This window comes from Carassius auratus, chromosome 31 (genome assembly GCF_003368295.1).
Source record: "Carassius auratus strain Wakin chromosome 31, ASM336829v1, whole genome shotgun sequence".
Taxonomy (NCBI): Eukaryota; Metazoa; Chordata; class Actinopteri; order Cypriniformes; family Cyprinidae; genus Carassius; species Carassius auratus.
In genome coordinates, this window is record NC_039273.1 from 10,790,215 (window position 1) to 10,814,623 (window position 24,409).

A 24,409-nucleotide genomic window follows, 5' to 3' on the forward strand; every position below is an offset into this window, starting at 1 on the left:
TGTGAACTGCTCTGTGCATGAATGGATTTGAGTAGTTATGGGTAGTACAGTCATATATTTGACCTTCATCTCATTTATGCCCTCCTCACCCCTGTTTTGCATTGTTGAACGCTCTGCCATGTGACAGATGTGTTAAGCACACATGAACTCGGCTCCTGCTGAACTCAGCATCTCATGTTCCACATCGTACAATCTCTGTGGGAATGTTCAGCTTGTCCCTGCTCATAGGCGGAGCGTAAGTAAGACTTAGGTTTCCCCTGGCCACGGGGTCTAGGGTAAAAATGCCACTAAATTGGACAAAATATGCCCCAGCACAAACAAATATAATCAATTAAGTCTGTTGCTAACAAATGAATAGAAAGTGTTGACTGTGGCATTAAATGAAGATGTGCTCATGTTGCACAGTTACAGTGTTGTGCAATATAACAAATAAAGGAATACAGTGTCAAATCAAGAGGCGTTCAGTAGAGTCATCGCTGAAACTCATCAGCTTTGTTTAATACACGCATGTTCGATGACAATTCCAACAATTCTCTCATCATAAACAACAAAGTGCAATAGTATAGGGATTCATTTCACAGTGTAGACAGCTTCAGTGATTATAACGATCGTTTTTTTGAGAGTGCAAAAGAAAAAGGTTAGTGATAATGTCATGTCTGTAGTTTATTTACTCTATGAATAACCGTGGGAAGGAAACATTGTATAATTATCCTTTTCTAATGTTTTAATTAAATTGTAATCACATTAAATACAAATTCAGTCTCATTAAAACATATTTTATTAGACTAGATGACACCCATGTCTGGTTCTTGCCTAAAAAGACATGTTTATGCATTACTGGGGGAAGTAGGGGTTCTGCAGCACCCCTTGGCATGCAGCCCAAGAAAAAATAGGGGGCTGGGGGTGAAGTGTTAAAAATAAACAAATTACAATTTAGTAACAAAAAATAAATACAACTAATTTTATCAATTTGTGTACTCATTAAAATTTGTAGAATAAAAGTGGCCTAAGCCTACAATGACAATAAGCAACAGTAAAACATGAATTAAGTTGAATCAAACTGATTGTGAAAGTCTTTTCAACTTAAACTAACTTTTCGATCATATTATTACCAGTAACATGTCTATTCCATAACCAAATTTACATAAATCGACCATATCTACAGCAATTGCAAAGATACAGCAGAGAAAGATGGAGAGCATCTATTTACCTCAGCATCAATCAATCTCGCATTCTCGCATCAGCGCTTATTTTGATCTTTAACGTTAGATTTTTCCTATTATTGGAACAAAATTTATGCTTACGGTTGATTCTGTATCACACATAAATCAGCAATAGGCTTCTACAATGATAAAGTAGCTTATATTAAACATAAAACTTTTATTAACAGAACAAATAAGACAAATCGCATTGTGGCAAATAAATAATAGGTTCTTGGATTTTCCCCTCACTTCAAACGAATGCTTGGTTTGTGGCTCATTATTATTATTAATAATAATAAAAAGGCTAACAGTACGAGGACAAATTCACTTACCGTATATTAAACTTTGAATTTTTATTAATAAAATCAATAAGGAAAATATGTTTTACCCACATTGTAACACAAATAAATAAACAGTCTTTGGAATTCCCCTTTCATTAAAAGTATCGTAGTTTGTGGTTTATTATTAGCCTATTAAAACACATTTAATATTTTGTTAACTTTTGTTAACAAAATGAATAAGACGGATATAGTCTACTTGCATTGTAACCCAAAAAATAAGGAGACCTATCTATCTATCTATCTATCTATCTATCTATCTGTCTATCTGTCTATCTGTCTGTCTGTCTGTCTGTCTGTCTGTCTGTCTGTCTGTCTATCTATCTATCTATCTATCTATCTATCTATCTATCTATCTATCTATCTGTCTGTCTGTCTGTCTGTCCGTATGTCCATCCGTCCGTCCATCTACTTGCCCTGCCAACATTTTCACTGGCCCTAACCCAAAATATTATAAATTATTACTGTAACTACTGTATCTAGTTTATTTTGTTTTCTCTTTGTGCCCTGGATCAATCATCCAAGGGTGTTCCAACCTAAGGGTTTTCCAGAGAAAAGAAAGCAAGATGGGGATGAGACAAAGCAAGAGATAGAAACAAAGGGAAAGGAGAAAGTGGGAAAGGCCATGTGGCTGTATTTTTTTATGCCCCTGTTGTTGAGTTGTTCTTCACAGATTGTCTGCTCCATTACACGCAGTATCAGGGCAGAGGGAGAACACACACACACACACACAGTTTCTGCTCTCCATGCTATCATCAGCAAACAATCTACTGCCAAGTACCATAGACTGCTGTGTTAGTGCAGTATAAAAGCCGCTATTGTTGATCTCAAATGCCATCAATGCTAAATCCTCTCTGTAGTAGAATCTGCTTGAGTAAGTGCTGATTTTTGAGGAGCACAATCGTAAAGTCTTTAGATTGTGGTGGTTATGTATAAGTTGTTTTTATTCCCTGAGGTTACACTTATGGTGATCAATCATATAATGAGTTATTAGCTTTTATCAATTCAAATTGAAATATAAAGGGGGATTTGGTGAGTTTTACAAAGAGGTAACAATTAGATTTCATGTAGTGGGGCTAAAGCAATATAAAATAAATGAAATAGAGCATGGATAATTTAATTTACATGAAACACATTTCTTTCTCATTGGCGGATCTTTGCTGTTTTTTGTTTTTTTTAATTGTCTGTTGTATATTGCAAGACCAAATGCATATTACAAAATTGCTCAGTTGCTAAAAGCCTTAGATAGAGCTGCTTTTTTGGATCGTAGAATGAACGAGATCATCAGTCAAACATTAATGACTTTGAGATGAAATGACTCAGAGTATGTCATTTAGAAATCAATAATGGAGCTATTGTAGCTTGCCTACAATAAACTCTGCCCAGTGTTGCATTTCCTAACAGTTCAAACCATTAAAAAGGCCTTTTACCACTCACTAATGCACACATTTCTTCTGGAAAAGTGATCAGCTGTGTTTTTTTTAAATAATTTTCTTTTTGCTGCTGAGATGGAAAGGAGCACCTTAGCTGCTATGAAAAAGCAGGGCAAAACAGTTTCACCACCCACATTCTAAAAGTGGGATGCAGTCTACAGGCTTTTATTAGAGTTAAAAAGGAGGTTATGAGACCGAACAAAAGGGAGATGTTCTAGAAACTGTCAAATCTTCTGAAGGATCTGCCATGTTTTTAAAATAACTTCTTTGCTTGAGCTCAGTGTTGAGACAAATGGTGCAGCAGGCAAACATGCATTATAAAACATTTTTAAAAAGGGTCATAACCAATATAGACATTGAGAGAGATGTCTGCCTCAATATTCAGATAAATGATCGACCAATATAAATTTTTCAATGAGCAATTGTAAAAATTTGACCTTTTATATACCCCTTAATTTTTTATGTGTTTGTATTTTTTGGTATACAAATGTACAGATAATGAAAAGATATATGTTTTCCCATGTTTTTTTCAAACTGCTACTTGACTGTGAATGTGCAAATGAATACAAAGTCCTGGAGTGATTTATGCACCACAATTTTTAGATATTGCAATGATACATGCATGCACTGTATATACAATATGAAAGGTAGACACTTCTAATATTAAAAAGTATCATCTATTACAATATTGTCTCTTTAAGGAAACTAAGAAAGTAGTATTTTAATAAGTGCATTATTTATAATCACTACTTAGGTTTGTATATTACTATTGAGTTGGCAATCGTTATTTAGAGATTCATACGACTTCTACAGAATGTTCCTGTGAAATCTGTAAGACAACCTAAGGAAGAACAGAAAATAATAATTTTTGAGCTTTAAAGGGCTATCACAGAACATATAAAGTTCACTGTCGGGATAAAGCTCTGAGAGCCCACGATTTGTCAAGGCCCCAGTGCCACATCATTTCATCTCCACATCCAGCCATGCTGACCTCAGCACTAACTGTGTTTAGTCAGTACATAGCGAGCCCTTCGCCTCTCATATGGCTGGTTTTGATAAAGTTGTGTGAGCTGGTCGAATGGAGGTTGAGTTTAGAGGACAGTCCTTCATTTTTCCAATACAGCAATTTATCATGGAGCTGTCAGAGATGAAGGCCCTGTGCTGATTAAGTGAAGGAACAGCGCCTCACGTGTCCTGCCCCATTAATTAAATTCTCGCAGGATTTCGAGTCAGAGATACAACCACAGGCAATTCAACCCCAGTCTCATCCTCAGATGCTGATGATAGAGGCTTTAAGCAGTTCCAGTTGCGTGGCAATATCAAACCCTTCATTACTCTGTCAGCTGAGGGTCAACGCTGACTACCTTATTGCATTGATTACACCAAAGCATTAAATAGGCTCTAGCAGGGATGTTGAGGGAAGGGTTTAATGGCTACAGGGCAGTAAAGTATTTCAGCCATCCTGTAGCCATAATGGTAATGCTAGCTATGATCAGACTTGATCTCGTATATTTGCTTTGCTACTGTAAATAGCCTAGCTGATTTTTGCTTTAGCTGCAGACTTTGAACATTGATTTAAATAGACTTTATGCAACCAGACATTGTAAATCTCATGGCCGTGTTTTTTGAATGTATGACTTCTTTGTAATGGCAAGTGCCTGAAACCTTTTGGCCGTTTGACAAGATTGACAATAATAATATGATGCTACTTCCATTTCATATTTCTAATGTCATGTTAGATGAGATCACTTATATACTCTATATATAACATCCAGCAATCAGATTCCGTTGCACTTTTTCAAATAGAATGAATTGATGTTGTCCAGCTGCAAAAACCATCTCCATCACATTTAATGTGTTTAGCCTTAAATCTTTTCAGGAAATCATATGGTTATAAAATAATTTAATATGGTTTATTAAAAAGCTGTGTATCATAAGTGGTCCACTAGAGGGGGCTACAGGATAGCTAGGATTCAGCCACTGCAGAGCCAATGCAGTGTTCTCTACATCAGGGGGCTTTAAACTTTTAGGAATAAAGGAAACTTGTAATTCACCCCCCCCCACCACACACACACACACACACACACACACACACACACATATTAAACTGCTGTTAGAATAATGTTAGATGTACACATGAAACATTAATATTTTTTATATAACTTTTCACAATAAATGTAATTCCTTTAATTACATTTTTTGTAAGTTCACAAGTACAAATCACATTACACACACACAAAATAAAAATAAAGTAAAAAAACAAAAACTATCTTTGATTGACTGACATTGAAAAATGTAAATCTAGTAAATCATTGTAAACTGTAAGTTTTTTTATGTCATCTTTTTTATGTCTTTATGTCATCTGTTCATTTATAACAATCTATTTTGTTTTAATACCTCATGCCAATGGCATTACATTACATAAAACTAGTTAACACTGCTGCATGGGTGTTTCTAATACAAAGGCTGAGGGAGTGGAAGCTAATTTGAATCAATCTCATTATTTTTCCCCCTCTTTTGGAAAGTTATGGAAATACTAAGGTGGATTTTTAAATTAAATTTCTTTTATGCTGTTGGGGAAAATGATAACACAAAAAAAGTTTTTTGTTTTGTTTTTGTTTTTCTGTTCATCACTACAACTAAACTTCCACTTTTGAGAACCCCTGAAATGTGAAAATGGTTCATTCCATAAAAAAGCAACAACAACAACAACATAATTATATGTAATTTTAGTTTATCTAATTTATGCACTTAATTTAGTTCAAAACTGAATCAGACATCACTAGTTTGTGATGGCAATAAATGTAGTAACAGCACAAATTATGTTGTTGCTTGTAGTTTTCAAATATTCCAATAGGTGGCGATGCCAGTTCAAAAGAGATCTTTTGTAATCCTTCTGTATGCAGCTTGAGCATTTAAAATGCATTGGAATGCGAAACTGAATATTAAATAGGGAATGGCATTTGTATTTATTCATGAAGTTATAGGCTTGTTAACATAGACTTGTTTGTGCTTAAAGCCAAAATAAGCAGTCATTTACTTTACCGATTTGGCAGCATTCCTACTTCTGGCACACGATGGCACCCTTGGTCTATACATACATTTAAGAACGCTACACACAAGCTCAGTCTTACTATAAATATTCGCACGTTATTCAGGCCTATAGCTGCATTAGGAAGATTTTCAATGAGACATTGAACGTTGATGGAATTACAATCAGCTACAGCTGCTGTTCCAGTGATGATTGTCACTAAGTTGATGATGACTTAAAACATGTTTATACCAAAAACTGATATTTAGAAGATATTGATTTAGATTTAATCATATTTAAATTGAATTTTTTCTCTCTTCAGATTGACCATATCAGCGGAGTGTCCCATGCAGTTGGAGGATTTTCCTATGGATGCTCATGCCTGCCCACTCAAATTTGGCAGCTGTAAGTCTATAGTCTATGTCTTATTCTGAATGAAGAGCATTTGTCATTCCCCCCAAAAACTTACTGTACATGCTTCAGCAGATTCCAAGAAATCATAAAAGAATCCCTCTGAGGAAGTATATAGTCAGTACTCAAATTGCAAGATTACATCCATTTTATTAAGTAAATGCATTGAACGATACCTCTAATTTAGGTAAACAAGATTCAAGTATAAGATTGCAAAATCTACCACACTTTTTGAAAATTGTATAGAAACAGCTTGAGTGACTGGTGTTTAGGGTATGTCTGAACACATAATGAGTACGATTTAGTCCTATCATCAAGTGGCATCCTGTCCAAGAGTAGGATTAAGATTATCACCTGGTGCTTGCAGAGAGGAGGGTGACTTGAGGACCGGATTAGTAGGAAGGTGTCCTGCCAACCCTCCCGCGCTCACGCACACAAAGGGAAGGCTTTTTGGTGCTAAGAAGCCAGGAATGACCTGAGATGGGCTCAGGTTTCTTTGATGTTCGGGGAATTACAGAATAGGGCTGTGCACGGAGAGCCTTTGGGTTGGGATCGAGCAGAAACCATGACAGACAGTGTTTAGGAGGGGTGTCACTGGTGTTTCAGGATCATGCATATCTGAATGTTTGATCGGTTTTATTTTTGTAGCTGCACAGTAAAATCCCTCATGACCTTAAGTTCTAAACTTACTAGTTTTACTAACTGAAGTAAAAAAATAAAAATAAATAAATAGGAAACTTGTTTTATTTCAGCTAGCTGCCAATGCAATGCTTCTCATTTTCATTTAGATTAACATGATACTAAAATGGTACTTAAATAACTAAAAGTAAAACTGCCGGAGTTAATAAAACTACTGTAATAAAAATTACAAAAACACAACAAAATGAATAAAAGTTCAGCTAAAATGAAAATGAAAACATAATATAAAAATAAAAACTAGTTCAAAATATAAATAAATGCTATCTCAGTGACACTGAAATGATACTGCTGTCATCTTTTTTATTTTTTTTATTCTGCATGTGGTAATTAATATTTCTAATTATTAATTGTGTATGTGTTTATAATAGTTTGTGAAAATTGCTCTTAGACATCAAATGTTAAAAAAAAAACATGTATCGTGCTTACTCTGTCAATGAATACATCAAAATTTAACTAAAATAAAAATAAAATAAAATAATCGGCCAGCATAAATTGACGTTTAATCTAATCTGGCCTGTGACCTAAAATGAGTTTGAATCAGTGCTTTTGGGAATCTCATAGGCTTCCCAGTGTGATTGGATGGATTTTTAAATTAGAGCATCAACATAGTTGGAAGTACAGTGTAAAATCTAATCACTTTAGTAAAACTGTAGTAGACAGTGAGGTTTGTCCTGAATCCAAATTGATGTGGACAATCCTTGAAACTAATGTTAAACCAGCCACACTAGCTCAATTTAACATAAAATAAAAATTGTGCTCTTAAAAACACTCTCCTTTTTTGTTTTGTTTGGTATACTGAAAATATTTTAATAACAATAGTAACAAGGCTTAGTAGTTACAGGGCTTACAAAAGGTCTCTTATTGTCAGTTCTGCCACTGCCTTAAGTGCGGCAGTTTTTTTTTTTCTTGTTTTGTTCAGATCTTCCTTATGGACAATAGCATATCAAACAAAATTTACTTGATTTAGCATTTTACATTTTTCCCCCTCTCATTGATCTGTTCATAAATGACCTATTTTATTATAGAAGCGAGAACTATTTAAACTGCTGCAAATATTTGATGAAGGTCGAGCACGATCTTCACAAATGAGTAGTACGGGTTTAATAAACATGAACTACCCTGCACAGTAATGTCATTTAGTCATTCTGTTTAATTAGTAATGTTCAGCATTTTTATTTATTTATTTATTTTATTTTACATTCTACTTAAGATTCAGAACACCCTGTAAGCTATCTCAAATGCCTCAGTTATTAATTATTCATTGTCAGGTGGTAATTGAAAATGTAGCCTTTATTAGGGCTCAAATGCACTTATAAACTTAGAGTGTTTAACACCATTTCCCTTGCATGAGTTACTCTATATACAGGCAGCAGAGAATTATTTAACTTATAAATCACACAACAAATGTGTTTACTTGAAGTATTGTGCTCTGTTATGTAAAGGGTTATATAAATTCTGTCTGCACTTAGCAGCTTTTGTTTGGCTGGTTGGATAACAGTGACAGACGCCTGGTTTTAAACATCATCTCAACCAAAATGCCTTAGAAACGCAATGGCGTCTGTGTAAACGACAGCAGTAAGGAGTTGTAAAACTATTGTTTGCGTTATGTATCTCTCTTCAGAGAGACACAGACAATCTTTCTTGTGGTTAATCTCCACAGACACAATATACATATTCAGCTATGGACTAAGCACACTGAGGTACAAACTTCATGGTTAATGTAAAGTCATCCGGGCATTATCAAAAAATAGTCCCTGGTGTGAAGCTGAGCGTCTTGTATCATCACCCTGAGAGGGTTTTTTGTTGCTGTTAAGATCAGCTGACTGTACAGTACATTATCCCACTTATTGCATGGCCGGACATGAAATATTGATTTGAGTTGAAATGATTTTATTATGTGAGAAGAGAGAGACTGAGAGAGTGTCTAGGAGTTTTGAACTCTACTGTATGTCTGACTGTACAGAACATTAACCCAGTTATTACAAGATTACTTGCCAAATTAATAAATAGAGATTAAATAATTTGGTTTACATGTTAATTCTTATATTAGTTTAGATGTAGAGACTGTTGAGTGAAAAGCTCTGTAGGTTTTCTAAATAAACAGTTGATTTTTTTTCTCTCTATCTTTTACTACATATTCTTCAATCTGTATATCTTTTTTTATATCTACTTTTTGCCATGTCCATTAAGTTTTATTAGATGACATTCGTACCAGTATAGTTGTGTATATTTAACACTTTCTGTACTGCAGTACAGTATTTGGGTTATTGTGCCAGCAGATTCATCTTAAAAGATTATATAGACCAAAAATTACTGTGAGATGATTCAACCTTGTAAAGGTCCCCAATGGTGAATCATATTTTGGTTCAGATTAATCCAATATATCTCTTCCCAGAGAGTTTTGAGGGAGAAATAAGATAAGGAATAGGTCAGCAATGGAGGATATACTATAGAGGTAGGTCAACAAAATAATGTCTTGAGTTACAGGTATAGGCAAGGTACAGGTATATATATATATATATATATATATATATATATATATATATATATATATATATATTAGTGGTGGGCCATTATCGGTGGGCCGAGACTCTTACCGGGCGATAAAAAAAATATCGCCGTTAATCTATTCTCAAAGTTGGGTTGGGAGCTGGGTCTATACTAAGCAAGCTATCATGACTTTCACCTTGATATTTTATATAACCGACTGGCTGAGGCCAGCCTAAAAAGATGCTCAGGACAGTTGACGGGTCACTGCTGCACATCGTCACGAAAGCTTATCTTTTTCACATGTTTTTAAGCCTTACCACCTGTCGATTTAAAAATTAAAGCATCCAAACACAAGACACGGAAAAGCTGAACAAAGTAGCAGGTTACTAGCGCTGTGTTCGGTGCGGAGAGAGAGAGAGAGAGAGAGAGAGAGAGAGAGATGCGTATCACGGACAGCGACACTGTACCGAGCTCTCTTCTGCAAAGTTCTCCTTGAAGTCCCTCATTTACCTGAACGAACAAATACAAATTGTAGTTTGAACAAGCAATAAGATGTGAAAGAGCCCAATTCAGTACTCGCGGCTTTCTGGTGTTCAGGGCTCACATAGAGAAAGGCGTCGCAAAACACTTGAAAATCGAATTTGCTTATTTTTGCTCTTGTGCCGACAAATACATATAAAATATGTCAAAATATCCACCTTGGAAATTATGCTCGAAAAAACTGTCAGTTATTTCTTAAGTGAAAGTAAACAGTTGAGAAAAAAATGGTATGTGTATTATATTTGATGCGTTCATCGTCTCTTAAAGTGACTGCGCCTAATTTAGCTGCAGGCTGCTGTAATGTTAATCCAAGAAAATGAAAATCGCTCACTGCTCTTGATTGGATTACTTTGTAGTTTTAACAGTCAAACCAAAAATTATTCAGACACCAGATATAATTTTTGATATATATAGCGAAACTGTAATAATATGAGAAATGTGTCTGAATAAATGTAGGTTTGATTGTATATTTCATTTTTACATTGAAGGCTATCCAGTGCTATTTTAGATTTAATTATTTGGTTTCTGTACCTTGACGCCTACAAACTTGAAAAAAAAAACTTAAACATTGTGTAAATACCAAAAATAAATAAAAATAAACAAAAATACAAATTAAACAATTTCAGACAGGGTCCACTGGTACCACCTTCACCGGGACCCCGCTGACCCCAGCTACGGCAATTCGAATGAGCCATTTTAATCTAGATTAATTTCAAGATCACAGTGAGATTAATCTAGATTAAAAAAAATAATCTATGCCCACCACTAATATATATATATATATATATATATATATATATATATATATATATATATATATATATATATATATATATATATATATATATATATATAAACAGCATTTCAGCAACAAAACCTTATAATTACAAACATATCCTGCATCATTAAGAATACGGTGTTTGCTTCTCAACCTGCTTAGCAAATGGCTAAAGATGTCACCAGCTGATGTATAGTGTATTAGGGTCACCTTAGGGCAGCCAAGCCTCATAATCTCAGTGTTAAGAAATACAGGATTTATAGGGACAGGTTGAAAGGTGTGGGTGTTTGTTAAAAAAGGAGGGAGTGCTGTTTTTGTTATTTCTTTTTATAAATGAAGTTTATATTACATTTTTGTGGTAAAATCTGTAGAGGAATATTTTTATTTTATTTGATTAATTTACCCATGTAATTTTTGATTGTCACATTTTTGGCTACTTCAGTGCTTTAAGTTACTTTAAATTGTTATTGATTTGATATGCTGAAAGACATTCAATATTACATTAAAAACAAGAGTGGATTGTAAATGAGATGCACAAACAAAATGAAAACTGAAATGAATAATAAAATAAAATTGATTTAGACTTGGAATAAAATAATCAGCAAAAAAACTAACATTCCTGACCACAAATAAGCACACACACACACATGCTGGTTTCATTGTAATAATGAGGACATCTCATCAAGTGAGGACTACTTTGTGGGTTTTTGACGTTTCCCTCTATTTTTGAGGACATTTCCCAAAATGTTGGCTCTCTCGAGTATAGCCAAACCTGTATATGCACGCACATTCTGTCAAGTTAATCCACACTGAACAAATTCCTTTTACTGGAAAGCGTTTCAGTCGTGTGTGAGTAAGAAGGTTATTCTACAGGCTGTTTTCTCTTTGGGCTGTGGTGACCCTGTCGTAATGAAGAGCTACGTTTGTTTCCCTCAAGTCTTCACCCATGACCTTAGAAATATTTTGTCCTCTGTTAGCTAGACCTTTTCACTTCCTTTGGTTTATCAAATGCTGTTTCCTTAATGTCTACAGACCACATTATAAAAAAAAAAGTAAGAATAACTTCTCCCACAGTGCTCTGGGTATAATATAAACAAACAAAATCTGTATTTTCCTCATACAAATGTTGTTCATTACTGTAGTTTATAATTATACCATAATTTCCATTTGAAACACTGTGCTTAGGAGAACTGATATCTAACCCTTAAAAAAGAGTTTCAGGTTTTGTTCAGGCTTCTCAAAACATCTGAAATGTCACACACACAGTAGGTAAAGGTTCATACCATATATCCACAATAATGATGACAGCAGTAATGTGCTCTGTTTTTGTGTGTCAGAAAGGGAGATAACACAGAATACAGACTTGATATCAGCTCAGACGGACTTGATTTTTCAATGTTTAGAGAAACATAGGAAATTATCACAATAGTAACAAAACAATTAACATGAAAATACCAGAGGAAGATGTTTTACAATTAAACATACAGAGAGATTGATTCATTTCTATAAAAAATAAAAATTTTTTTTTTTACATAATTTCTTTTTTTTTCTTTTTTTATTGTACATTTTATTTAAAGCCATGTGTGTGTAAATCGACCTATTTAAGCAAAAAAATGTATAAATATTAAATAATTCTGTGTATATCTCATGAATAAAACTCACTGTTTATAGGACTTTCTATAGTTGACCGTAAAAATTGTCCCAAAAGTGTTGCATATTGTATAAAATGCTGTAGTTAAAAATAGAACATTATAGGACTTAGCACTTTGAACTAACTACCTAACTATGCTCTCTATCCCAGCACTCAGTATTACCTTTACAATCTCATTTGGCTGGTGCACTATAGAGTCTTAACAGGTAATGTGTGGACTTGTCCTCAAGTGGACTGTCCATTCTGAGAAGTGTCTTTGAGAATGGCCTAGATGCTATTTGCCTATGATGCCTTACATAATAGCTTATTTTATTACAGCATTTCAACACGCAAGAGCCTTTTCTGTGACCATCCAAGGCAATTTGACAAAGTTTTTTGGTAAAAGTACAATGTTAACTATGGGGTTACCCAAGCCCCACCATAACTGAACTGTGTTTGAATACTTCCCAAAAGTGGACAGCAAGTTTGATTTTCCTTGTCAGGGGAAGAATAGAGGAGTGGGGGTGCTGAGACTGAACATTTGTGAATTACTTTGCAGGAATTTGCTAGGGGTATCTAAGGCTACGAACGTCTGTGTGTGCAGATTGTTGACAGAATAATCCCTCAGTCTAGATGGTTGAAGTCAATTTTAATTTTGATGGAGATATGCGGCATGAGAGTGGCAGGATTAATGTTTTGCTTCAAGACTGAATGTCACGGAAGGGAAAAAATGGAGTGTTAAGAAACTGTAAAGCTGCAGCTATTTTATGTGAAACAAGCATCTAGTGAAAATTTGGTTTCACATCGTGTTGAATATGAGTTGATTACAGTTAGTAAAATAAATAAATATACATAAAAAAATAATATAACAGAAACACATAAATATAAAATAAAAATAAATATAATGAATTATAAAATAAAATGTCAATAAAAAAATAGGTTTTTGTGGATCAGTGTTTTAAAAGGAGTGGCCGTTTTTTTTTATAACACACACTATAGCTTTTTTTTTTGCAGGATAACTATACAGAGGTTACACTTTTTAACATATCCAAAGACTTGCTCTCTCTTGAGGTTGTGTCACTTTATCGAGGTGTTCCTCTGGTGCAGGTGTCTATGAAAATATATTTTTTTAACCCTCATGATCTGATCCTATTTTTCAACACATTTGCAGATGATTAAATGTATTACCCCAGCTCTACACTTAGCAGAGTCAGAAAAAAGATGTTCTCTGTTAATAAAAGAAGCTGATATTTTCCCATGATTGTCAGGTTTACCTCCTAAATCTGAGAAATTAACATTGCCTGCATGTAAATCGCAATGTAGTCAACTGACAATGACTGTGCAATCAAGAGTTTGAACCTTATTCAAAGACGGGACTAAACAGATTACATTTAATTTGAACTAATCTTCCAGGTACTCGTGGTGTCTAGTTGATAACTGTCATCATTGCACAATAAGTATAAACTACTCTGTGTTTTTCCAGATGCCTACCCTATCTCAGAAGTGGTTTATAAGTGGACCAAAGGCCCTGGCATGTCTGTGGTTGTGGCAGAGGAAGGGTCACGTCTCAACCAGTACCATCTGATTGGTCACACTGTTGGTACGGAAGATATCAGCACAAGTAGAGGTAAACCACTTTCTCTGACCTAATCTCATTCATTGTGGTGAGTGTCAGTCAGTCATTTGGTGTAAGATCTGTGACTCAACTTAGTTAGGACAAGGGTCCAAAACATTTTGTAGTACCGGCCTGAACCGAAAAAAATTAATGCCCATAAACAATACTTACTGGCAATGGAGCTGTATTTTATTTTGTAGTCTGTATTTCTTCTTAGCATATTATTATTGGTTTTATATACAACCAATTTTTTTTTTGATATATGTATTGATGGAATAATTTTATGTATATTATGTACATTCCTTATTTTCTTGCTAGTAAATCATATTTATTCTTTGAGCATTCATCCCTCCTTCTAACCTGTTGCATCTAATGCATTCTTTTCAGGAACAGGATGTGTTGCATCACACCATTTCAGTTTCATTTTCTTACACCATGTGACGTCTTTTCTATTAAATAAAGCGATAGTCCTTCTGTGATTATAGCTTTTCCGAATCAGTCTGGATGGCAAATGAGGGATGAGGATTTGAGTACACCTCCCACTCACGGCCAGCTGTCTCTAGGACCAGCAAGAGTACAGGAAGAGATGAAGATGAGAGAGAGAGATAGAGAGAGAGGGAGGGGAGAAAACAACACTTATCCTGAGCCATTGGGTGTGGAGGGTTAATCCTCGTGCTTCCCCATCAGTTGTGCTTTTACCATGTGACATCGGTCAGCCAACATTGGCTCAAGCCGGAAAGAGACACATGGGAGACGAGCAAGGGGGAGAAGGGGGCCTAGGTGGCATCTGTCAATTCGGTTATGTAAAGATGACTGGTAATACACTCATATAATTTCTGCCTCTAGCTTTGTAATCATGTCAGGGGGGTGGGGTTGGGGGCTTCCCCTTGTTCTGCCTTTATGGATGTACATATATGGTTAACCGTCCTGAGCTGGCATACACTCATATTCAATAAGACATTATCATGCTCTGATCATGAGCTAGGCAGATATTATCAACTACGCTTACCACGTCATGATTTAAACCCTGCTGACCCATCTCTCTGTCTCACTGCCATTGATTTACACATCAAAGTTCGCCAGCTGTCATCAGGTGGCCAGAAACACTTAGAAACGAGCTCTGAGGCCATGGAATTTCTTTTCTTTTTTTTTTTTGGCAGGACTTCATAACCTGTCTTCCCCTGTCTTCCGATTTTAGCCTTGGCTGACTTGCAGGACAAAGGTCAGCTGGCCATCACTGCTGCTAATCTGAGGTGCAAACCTCTTTACAAAGTTAAAAATAGAAAACCCAGTGGAGAAGAAAGAAAGGGGGAAAAAAGACCTTCTGGAGTCTGCCAAACAGGGTAAAATTATCTCCAGTGGAAATGTCAACATTCAATCACTTAGCCCGCACTGTAAAGACATCCAGATAACCTGTCACCTTTTATTAATAAGAACACCCATCCAGAAAATAGCACCTGCCCTTCCCAACGGTTTCAAATTGATTTAGAAGCTGACCCCCCTCAGGTGCTCATCCGTTTCTGACGACATTCAAAGCTGTGCTATTTGTGTAAAAAAAAAAAAAAACCAGACCACTCACCAGTTGACTAGCATGGCAGCGTTGTTCTCTGCTATGAATGGGAGTTCTCCATAAACACTCCAAAAGCTTAGCAGTAAAATCCACCACAGTCGCATGTTTGCTGCGCTCAGAATCAGTCCCACCCTGAAGGGCACATCCAAGGGGGAATATCTTAAATGGAGAACTGCCAGTTGTGCTTTCTTCTCGGTCATTGAAATAAAGGGGCGAGTGAGACAAAGGGGATGGGACGAGCCCTTCGTGACGAGGACATCTTTCCCCTCCGGGCCCTCACGATGTTCAGACTTATCCTTAACTTCCAAGGCTCAACAGCTTGTCGTCCTCTTCATCGGATCCACTTGATATGTCCCCTCTGATCCTGACTAGATTTTCAAGTTTTGCTCTGCTTTTGCCCCCCTTTTTTCCTTCACTCCGTGAAAGAGTATATCCTAAACGCGGATGGCCTGGCCTGACAGAATGGATGGAACTATTGAAAGAGTGAGACTCAGAAGAGATTGTGTGTGTGTGTGTGTGTGAGATAGAGAGAGAGAGAGAGAGAGAGAGAGAGAGAAGCCTGCAGGATGCAGATTGTGACGAGGGATTAGTGGGACACAAAAATCCGATTTTGCCAGGAGAAAGCAGCAGTCATCAGTGGATTTTCTATAGTTTATCAGACTGTGTGGCTCAAAAAGATTTTTTTTTTAAAAAGCTTTAAATTCAATCTACACTTGGTTAACAGGATATATAATGTTTTTTTTTTCACTCTGTATTCTCTTCTATTCCAGTTAATGATTTACTTCATATTCCAGTGCAGTGTGATTTAAACATATAATATATGTCACTTTCGTTTAGATGATTCAATCTTTTCCATTCTGATGATTTATGCAGTTTTCATTTCTTAATTTAAGTTTTACTCTATCACTTAAATAACATAAAATCATCTTTGTAGTCAGACATTAGAGAGATATTCAAGAAACCACAAACTAGGAAGTCAAGGTGTTTCCCTTTACTTTGAAAGAATAATGACAGCAGGCTACTGTTGGAAAATTCCATAATCACATCACCTCACATTTGTTTTGATTTTTCCCATATTATTATGTTTCTTTCTTCTCTTGACTTGTTTCTCACCACCCCTCTCTCTCTCTCTCTCTCTCTCTCACTCTCTCTCTCTCTCATTTTCTCTTTAAACCTTTCAGCTGGTTTGCACTTATCCCACAAGAATTTAATCACACTCTATCCCTCCCTCTCTTAGTCCCTTTGTTTCTTCTCTTCCTTATTTTTCCATCACTGTTTTCTATTCTCGTCCTTTGTCTCATTTCATTCTTCTGTTTTATTTTTCCCCCTGCAGGTCAATACACAGTCATGATGGCCCATTTCTACCTGAAGAGGAAGATCGGTTACTTTGTGATTCAGACCTACATGCCCTGCTTCATGACTGTCATTCTGTCCCAAGTCTCATTCTGGCTCAACCGTGAATCTGTCCCTGCCAGGACTGTCTTTGGTTAGTGTAATCTTTTTTTTCTTTTTTTGGTAATTAGGGTTTTACACACACACACACACACACACACACAAAACACACACATCTGGTTTACTATCCTTGTTTGGACTCTCCATAGGCGTAATGGTTTTTTACTGTACAAACTGTATTTTCTATCACCCTACACCAACCCTACACCTAAAACTATCCCTCACAGAAAACTTTCTGCATTTTTACATTTTCAAAATACTAATTATGTAACCTTTACACGTTTTTTTTCGGCATGGGGACCTCAAGTTAGGTCCCCACGGTGACAAAAGTCCCCATGAGTCCGTGACTATTCAGGTTTCTCACACACACAAACACACACTCCGAGTTTTATTTATATAATTTTATAATATTTATAATTATTGGTCTGAATTAACATTTATTTTTATATTTTCAGTTTTGATGTAGATTTAATTTTTTGTATTTAGTTTTTTTTTTTTTTTTTTTTATATATAGCTTAAATTTTGTGTCAGTTTTCGTAATTTTACTACTACAATTTTATTTCAGTTAGTTGGCAAGGGAACATTTCTAATTCTCATTTAAGATTTATTAAAATTACCAAAAACAGTATCGGTAGTTTTAGGCAGAATTAACAACACTGTTTAGCATGGCTGCATTAGCCCCTTCTGGTTAATGCCATAACTACATCATGCTAATGCTAAAGCTAATAGCATTCTCCAGTTATTATAGACTGCTTGCACCTTTAAAAACTCATCAGCATCAGATATTTACTCTTCAAGGTCTGATTGTATGCAAAGGATTTGATATAGCTATATTCTGTTTTCACTCACCAAGCATGTATGGATTCTTATCTCTTGCTCCTTTTGGTCTTTCACTTAATGTTTTGCTTTGAACATCGATAATTCTCATCAAAATGGAAATCAGAATTGACTGATGCAATCAGAAGGAATGAAGAGCTAATCCACTCGGATGACTGTTTTGGAATTCACACCGCCGTTCCTATTCAGTTCTGGAGCCTTGCATTGTATCTTGGCAATAATCAACAAACTGAGCAGACAGTCCACAAGGAATATGCGCCCACGCAAAAAACATCTCTAGGACTGCCCAACAAAGGCTACATCAAACAGAATGTTTTCTCACACACATAAATATACAAATATCCATGAACGGAGGCTCAAAGACTCACTTGCTGATATAGCACATGTAACAGTTTTTTATTTGCATAGCCCGAGGCTGAGAAATCCCGGAGAGGGACTGTAGTACCATACTAATATATGTCTAAAGGTCTCTGTGACCACTGCCTGGGGCAATCTGATCTCCCTCTGACAGGGACAGCACACCTCCGCTCCTCAGACGCTTTTCAAGAACTATTCTCAGAGGCTTTGCATAAGGAATTTTAACAATACTGTCATTCTGAGGGGTATGTTAGATATAAACACATTTATATCTGAACTGCATTGCTTCTGTGTTTGATCCTTCATTGCTACCTTCTATAAAGTTTTTTCTTTGATAGAAAGTAGACTGTATTTCTGGGATTGAAAGGATCTTAATGTCATAATTCCCAGCTGGTATGCTTTGTTTTGTTGTTAAGATGAGTTTATGATTCATGAACCAATATTTTATTCATGCAAAGCATTTTAAATATTAAAAGAACTATTTTGGATGAAAGACAGAATTTCCCTGCTCACTGGTAACAGCATTCACAAAATGACTGTGCTGCTACAGAAATTTTTGGATGGATTGCTGTGATTGTTTTTGGCATATAAATCATTTTATTTTATAAGCATTATAAGTCTGTATATTTTGCAGATGAAATTATAATGTTACTCCTATACATTTGAAAAATAAATGTATTTTGTTACTTAAGCATGTTGTTTGATTTATAGTGTCTTACAAAGAGGCAAACTTAAAGGATTTACATTATAATCTCTATTATATTTTTCATTAATACTGTCTATCAAAAGTTTTTATATATTATTATTTGAAATAATAAAGATATTAAGATAAAAAAAGGTATCTTTCACTCACAAGGCTGCATTTGTTATGACAACAGTATTGCAATTTAAAATAACTGTCTTATTTTAATATTACTGTATATTAAAAAGGAATTTATTCTTGTGATTGAATTTTCAATAGTTATTATTTCAGTCTTCAGTGTCACATAATCCTTCAGAAATCATTTATATGTTTTTTTTTTTTTTTACTCAATTATTAATAATGGTTCTTATTACCAGTGTTGTTTTACTGTCACTTTTGATCAATTAAATATGTTCTTGCTGAATAAACGTATTGACTGGAGTAATTGCTGCTGAAAATTAAACTTTGCCATCACATGAATAGGTTAAAATAGAAAGTTATTTTAAATTGTACAAATATTTCACAATATTACAGTTTTTACTGTATTTCTGATCAAATAAATGCACCCTTTGTGAGGACAGGAGACTTTATTATTAAAAAATCTGAATCATTCCAAACTTTTGACCGGTAGTGTATTGATTTATTTATTTTGCTTTAGAGATCTTATAATATTCGAAATATCTATGTGTTTGATCCTCCACAGGTGTGACCACAGTGTTGACCATGACCACCCTCAGCATCAGCGCCCGCAACTCTCTTCCCAAAGTAGCATATGCCACTGCAATGGATTGGTTCATCGCTGTTTGCTATGCCTTTGTGTTCTCAGCGCTTATCGAGTTTGCCACAGTCAACTACTTCACCAAACGCAGCTGGGCATGGGATGGAAAGAAGGCCTTGGAGGCTCAGCAGCCTAAAGTAAGTTTAGTTTGTTTTCATGCGTTTGTGCATATGTGATGTTCAACTCAGAAAGAGGCTTTGTTGAGTGAAGTTGCATAACATGACAGTTCCGTTTGACGTTAAGGTTACAATACACTGCGACTATATAATATGCTTTTTCTAATTGTTTGGAGACACCAGGACAGCTTGAGAGTGCTCAGTTACAACATTTCAGATGGTGACACTAACTCGTATGTCAACTGCTTTATTAGATGAGATGTATTTGTGTTAGCTGCTGATGGATGTCACATTTTGAAATTCTATAAGAGTAATATTTAGCCTTTACTCAAAATGCCCTTCAGACCGGCCACTTCATTGAGATTTCTGAAAGCTGCTTGTTTGATGAACATGTAAATGCCAGGTTTCTGCTTATGCAAGATCCATTTTCACCCAGGTGGTAATTTTTCATTCGCAGTAGACAAACAGAATTCAAAGAGCTGTCAATGTCACTGTGGTGAGTTTGTTAGTAAAGGCTCTGCAGTCAGACCTCTGAAGGTCAGATCTAGACCTCCAGCACAGCTTTCTTAAATGTCACCCCCTTTTTTTATCAAACAACAACTTATTTCACTTCTCCTGCTAAGTAGTCTTTCTAAAACCTTGAGCTCATGCTGTGGGGCAGTGATGCGTGGGTCGGCTTTTTTTTCCAACCCGCGGGTCCCACTTTTTTTTTTTTTTAATACAACATAATTGTATTATTCATTGTAATATATTCAAATACATTTCCGATACTACGTTCATGTTTAATATTTCCTTGAAAATTATTTTCATAAAGATATAGGCTATAATTTGTGTTGGATCAGTTACCTGTGTCGTCAGTGCGCTGCAGACACACCCACCTAAATGATTTAAATATATCGCTTATACTGCCCCAAAAGACCGTAAACACTGCAGATAACATCGGAAGTAAATATGAATTTATATACACATAACATAAAAATGAATCCCTTTTGACTGATTTGCTTCAAATTGAGTTATTTTAGGACAGCGGTTTGAATGTAACTCAATGGTGCTCTCTGCCGGTAGGGATAAGTAAGATGGCGGATCGAAAACTTCCGGTGGCTTCACTGTCTGTTGGCAGTTTAGAACGCGATGAGCGATCCAGTTATATATATATATATATATATGGTTTAAACTCTATTCCAAATAAGATATTTTTGGGAATTGTGAGTCGGATCAAATGGCTCATGACTCATTTGCAAATCAAACATCTCTATGACTCTCATGAACTTTAATTTGGGTATTTCTCAATCCTTTCTAATAACTCAAGACTTATACAGTGCATAGACTTGTATGGACTATTTTAATGATGCCTTTGCACCCCCTTTTAGACTTGAAAGCTCTATCCTTTAAAGCAAAGATGAATTGTGGAAAAATGAGGGGGCAAGATGCAACTCAGAACCTTTTGTCTGCCACCCCCACAGACTGGCATGGTGACAGATTTCCTCTGCCCACCTGAAAGTACCGGAACATAAAAGCAATAAAGCAGGATTTTTAGATTTTTCCACTCTGTCTGAACCACAGTCTTGACTGCTCCATTATTATACTGTCACTTTATTAATTAATCTCTTCTGCTGGCCCTGCAGAGGCCATTGTTTAATGTTCAGACTCAGTAACCAGACTAGCTGTTAACCATGACTGTATTTCACCTTTAATTAGAAGGTTACGACCTTCAAACTGGTTCATTATCTGGGTTCTCTAAACAGAGGTTTGGCAGCTTACTTCTTACAATAACAATCTTGTTTAGAATCTGACAGTGACAAGGTAACAATGTCTTCTTCTTTCTCAACTACAGAAAAAAGACCCACTGGCACTCTCCAAAAAGCCAAACAATGCCTGTTTGTCTGGAGTTAACTTCACCCCCAACATCACGAAGGATGCAGCTATCTCAACCATCTCTAACAGCACCACAGTCCAGCTGAAGAGCGCTGAGGCTAAGCCTGCAATCGACCCCAAAAAGACTTACAACAGTGTCAGCAAAATTGACAAGATGTCTCGGATAGTGTTCCCGGTCCTCTTTGGGACTTTCAACTTGGTCTACTGGGCCACATATCTCAACAGGGAACCAGTGATTACAGGAGCGGTTTAGCCCACGCAAAGCCCCTATGCCACTGCGACATTCCTTTCACAACCTCTTTTTCTTCTTCACTTCAATACTCGACGACAAGCTGATCTTGCAAAAAAACGATGCCGAGCACTTACTTACTGCACCTCTCACTTTGCTATTCTATAAGAGGAGTGCTCCTGTTGAATTTTCTTCCTGATTTCAAAAATTGCATGATAGATTCAAAGCTCTATGGGAATATAATTGCCATATCTGCCTTGACTTCCTACTTTATATTTCTCTGGTTTCCACTGGTTATTGCATTCAACTTACAATGAATTGAGCACCACACAAGCTTCCATTTCAGCCATGAAAATTTTCCAAGGGATGTGAACAAAAATGAATGCATTTGGCATCAGCATTTATCGCAGAATAAAAAACATTTATGAAAAGAAGTACAGCAAGGCCAAATGCTATGCAAAAACCATTTTCTACTATGTTGTAATGGGTAATTGCTTATAATGAAACCCTTGCTTTGTATTAATGGATTTCAGGCTTCTCTTCTTTGTTTATTCTCTTCTTTGTCTTTAGCATCAGTGGAGTAATCAGATGCTAAGCTAAGTTTTTAGCCATGCTAAAAATGTTGCCTTCAGAGGGATTACTTCATACGAGTGCTCGGGAATGTATCGCAATTACTGATTTCACTTTTGTTTGTCATTTTTTTCTAAGCTTTTTTGAAGTAGCTAAATAGAATTGTGCACCTTAGGCAGCTTTTCACACTTTAGACCAAGATACCCTGCAAGGTGAACAAGGTTGGGTTGCAGCTAAGATTTTCGAATCATTTGTACATAGCTTGTGTATGCTTTGCTTTTAGCGTAGACGTGGCTTAACATAAGTGAGGAAGAGCTAAAAATTGTTCTGATACACTACTCTGATGTGCAGCCAATGTGACATGAATGATGATGAAAACGCAGATTTTATTGTTAAATATTGTAGGCTTTGACAGAATGTGGTATTCCTTTACAGTTAATGGTTTTTACATGGGCTTTTCATGCTGTTTATGCGACAGACATTTTCTTATTTTTTTGTTTTTGTCTGTGTTGTAAATTGGTCAGTGCGTTTTCGAGGTTGGAACAAGTCAGAAACAGCCTTAAATGTTGTCACCTAGTGATATTTTCTTTGCGCTACCATGTAGACTAATGTGAAATGATCAGGTAAACAAAATGAAAGAAACATTCAGATTCTAAAGACAAGAAAAGACAGACATATTCTATATTTTACTGTACAACTGCACAGTAGAAACATGGAACCTGCTACAGTCAGACATGTTAAAATTGGTAAAATAACATCACATCATAATGCCATCTCTTCAACCAAAATGCATGGCTACTTATTTGGGAAATGAATTGGAAGAGCGAACAGATAGTCCAAAAGTGTGACTCAGAAAGATTCGGTTTTTATCCTGTAAACATTCTATTCTGAACTTGTTAGGTGAAAGTGAGATGGCACAAAGAACTAAGTGATCCTACAGATAATGTATAGCTCATTAAGAGGCCAACTACAAGAGCCATTAAGCTCCTCTGTACACCACTCTATAAGAGAATAATAAAAGCCTATAAGAGAATGAATCATTAAAAGAGTTCAAGAAAGTCAGTAATGTGCCCTTTTACTACAATGGATGTTTCCAGAAATGTACAGCTGTTTCTCAAAGCATACATGTCTGAAGCAATAAATTCTGCCTGATATGTTTCTTGACCAAGTTCTGATTACTTCTGTTTGAGTTGCTCAAAAGACATTGCTGAAATGCATCACATTTACACACAGATGAGCTCATTTAAAGGAACGAGTACGGGTTCATTGCTGCTTTTCACAGGCTCGTGGCAATAACACATGCACGTGAAGCTTAGATATTGTCCTAATGAAACGGTTGCTGCAGAAGCTACTGTAAATGGAAGAAGGATTCTTCCTGGGATTACTTCTGGGATTATACAAAACACACACTCACACGTACACGCATGCAAGCAAACACACATGCACACATCAAGACCAGAGTTCCTGGAGCAGGGAGGCTACGGAATCCTTCCTCTGGTCCTGTGCGCTGGCAACATCTGGCCCACATCTGTTTGTGAAGGATTTAGCTTCACTTGAGTTGCTTTTCCTACCAGTGCTCCTATACATGGCGTTGAATTAAACTAGGACCACTGTGACCAAGTAACTATAATTTTTCATTATGTGTGTGATATTATATATATACTACTGGAGACTTGGCAGCTGTGTTAAGTGACAATATACAAATTAAATGTTTGTGTATTCTGTGCATTTGCATATTTATCAACGTTCTTAATTATGCTTTATGTTAATGCAATA

The 24,409-nt window shown here is 35.9% G+C and overlaps 2 protein-coding genes across 7 annotated transcripts in view; one reads left to right on the forward strand and one right to left on the reverse strand.

The window, feature by feature from the left end:
- Window positions 1-16,246, reverse strand: part of LOC113050526 (gamma-aminobutyric acid receptor subunit beta-3-like) — a 60,271-nt gene extending 44,025 nt beyond the window's left edge. For both annotated transcript variants that reach the window (XM_026213550.1, XM_026213549.1), the window contains exon 1: window positions 15,747-16,246. In XM_026213550.1, the coding sequence (XP_026069335.1) occupies window positions 15,747-15,937 (191 nt within the window). In that variant the 5' untranslated portion in view covers window positions 15,938-16,246. The remainder of the gene's footprint in view (window positions 1-15,746) is intronic.
- The window catches only part of gabra5 (gamma-aminobutyric acid type A receptor subunit alpha5), a 31,995-nt gene extending 8,881 nt beyond the window's left edge, over window positions 1-23,114 (forward strand). For all 5 annotated transcript variants that reach the window (XM_026213554.1, XM_026213552.1, XM_026213555.1 and 2 more), the window contains 5 exons: window positions 6,327-6,409; window positions 14,036-14,179; window positions 17,071-17,223; window positions 19,769-19,980; window positions 21,794-23,114. In XM_026213554.1, the coding sequence (XP_026069339.1) occupies window positions 6,327-6,409; window positions 14,036-14,179; window positions 17,071-17,223; window positions 19,769-19,980; window positions 21,794-22,087 (886 nt within the window). In that variant the 3' untranslated portion in view covers window positions 22,088-23,114. The remainder of the gene's footprint in view (window positions 1-6,326; window positions 6,410-14,035; window positions 14,180-17,070; window positions 17,224-19,768; window positions 19,981-21,793) is intronic.
- Window positions 23,115-24,409: the final 1,295 nt, after the last annotated feature.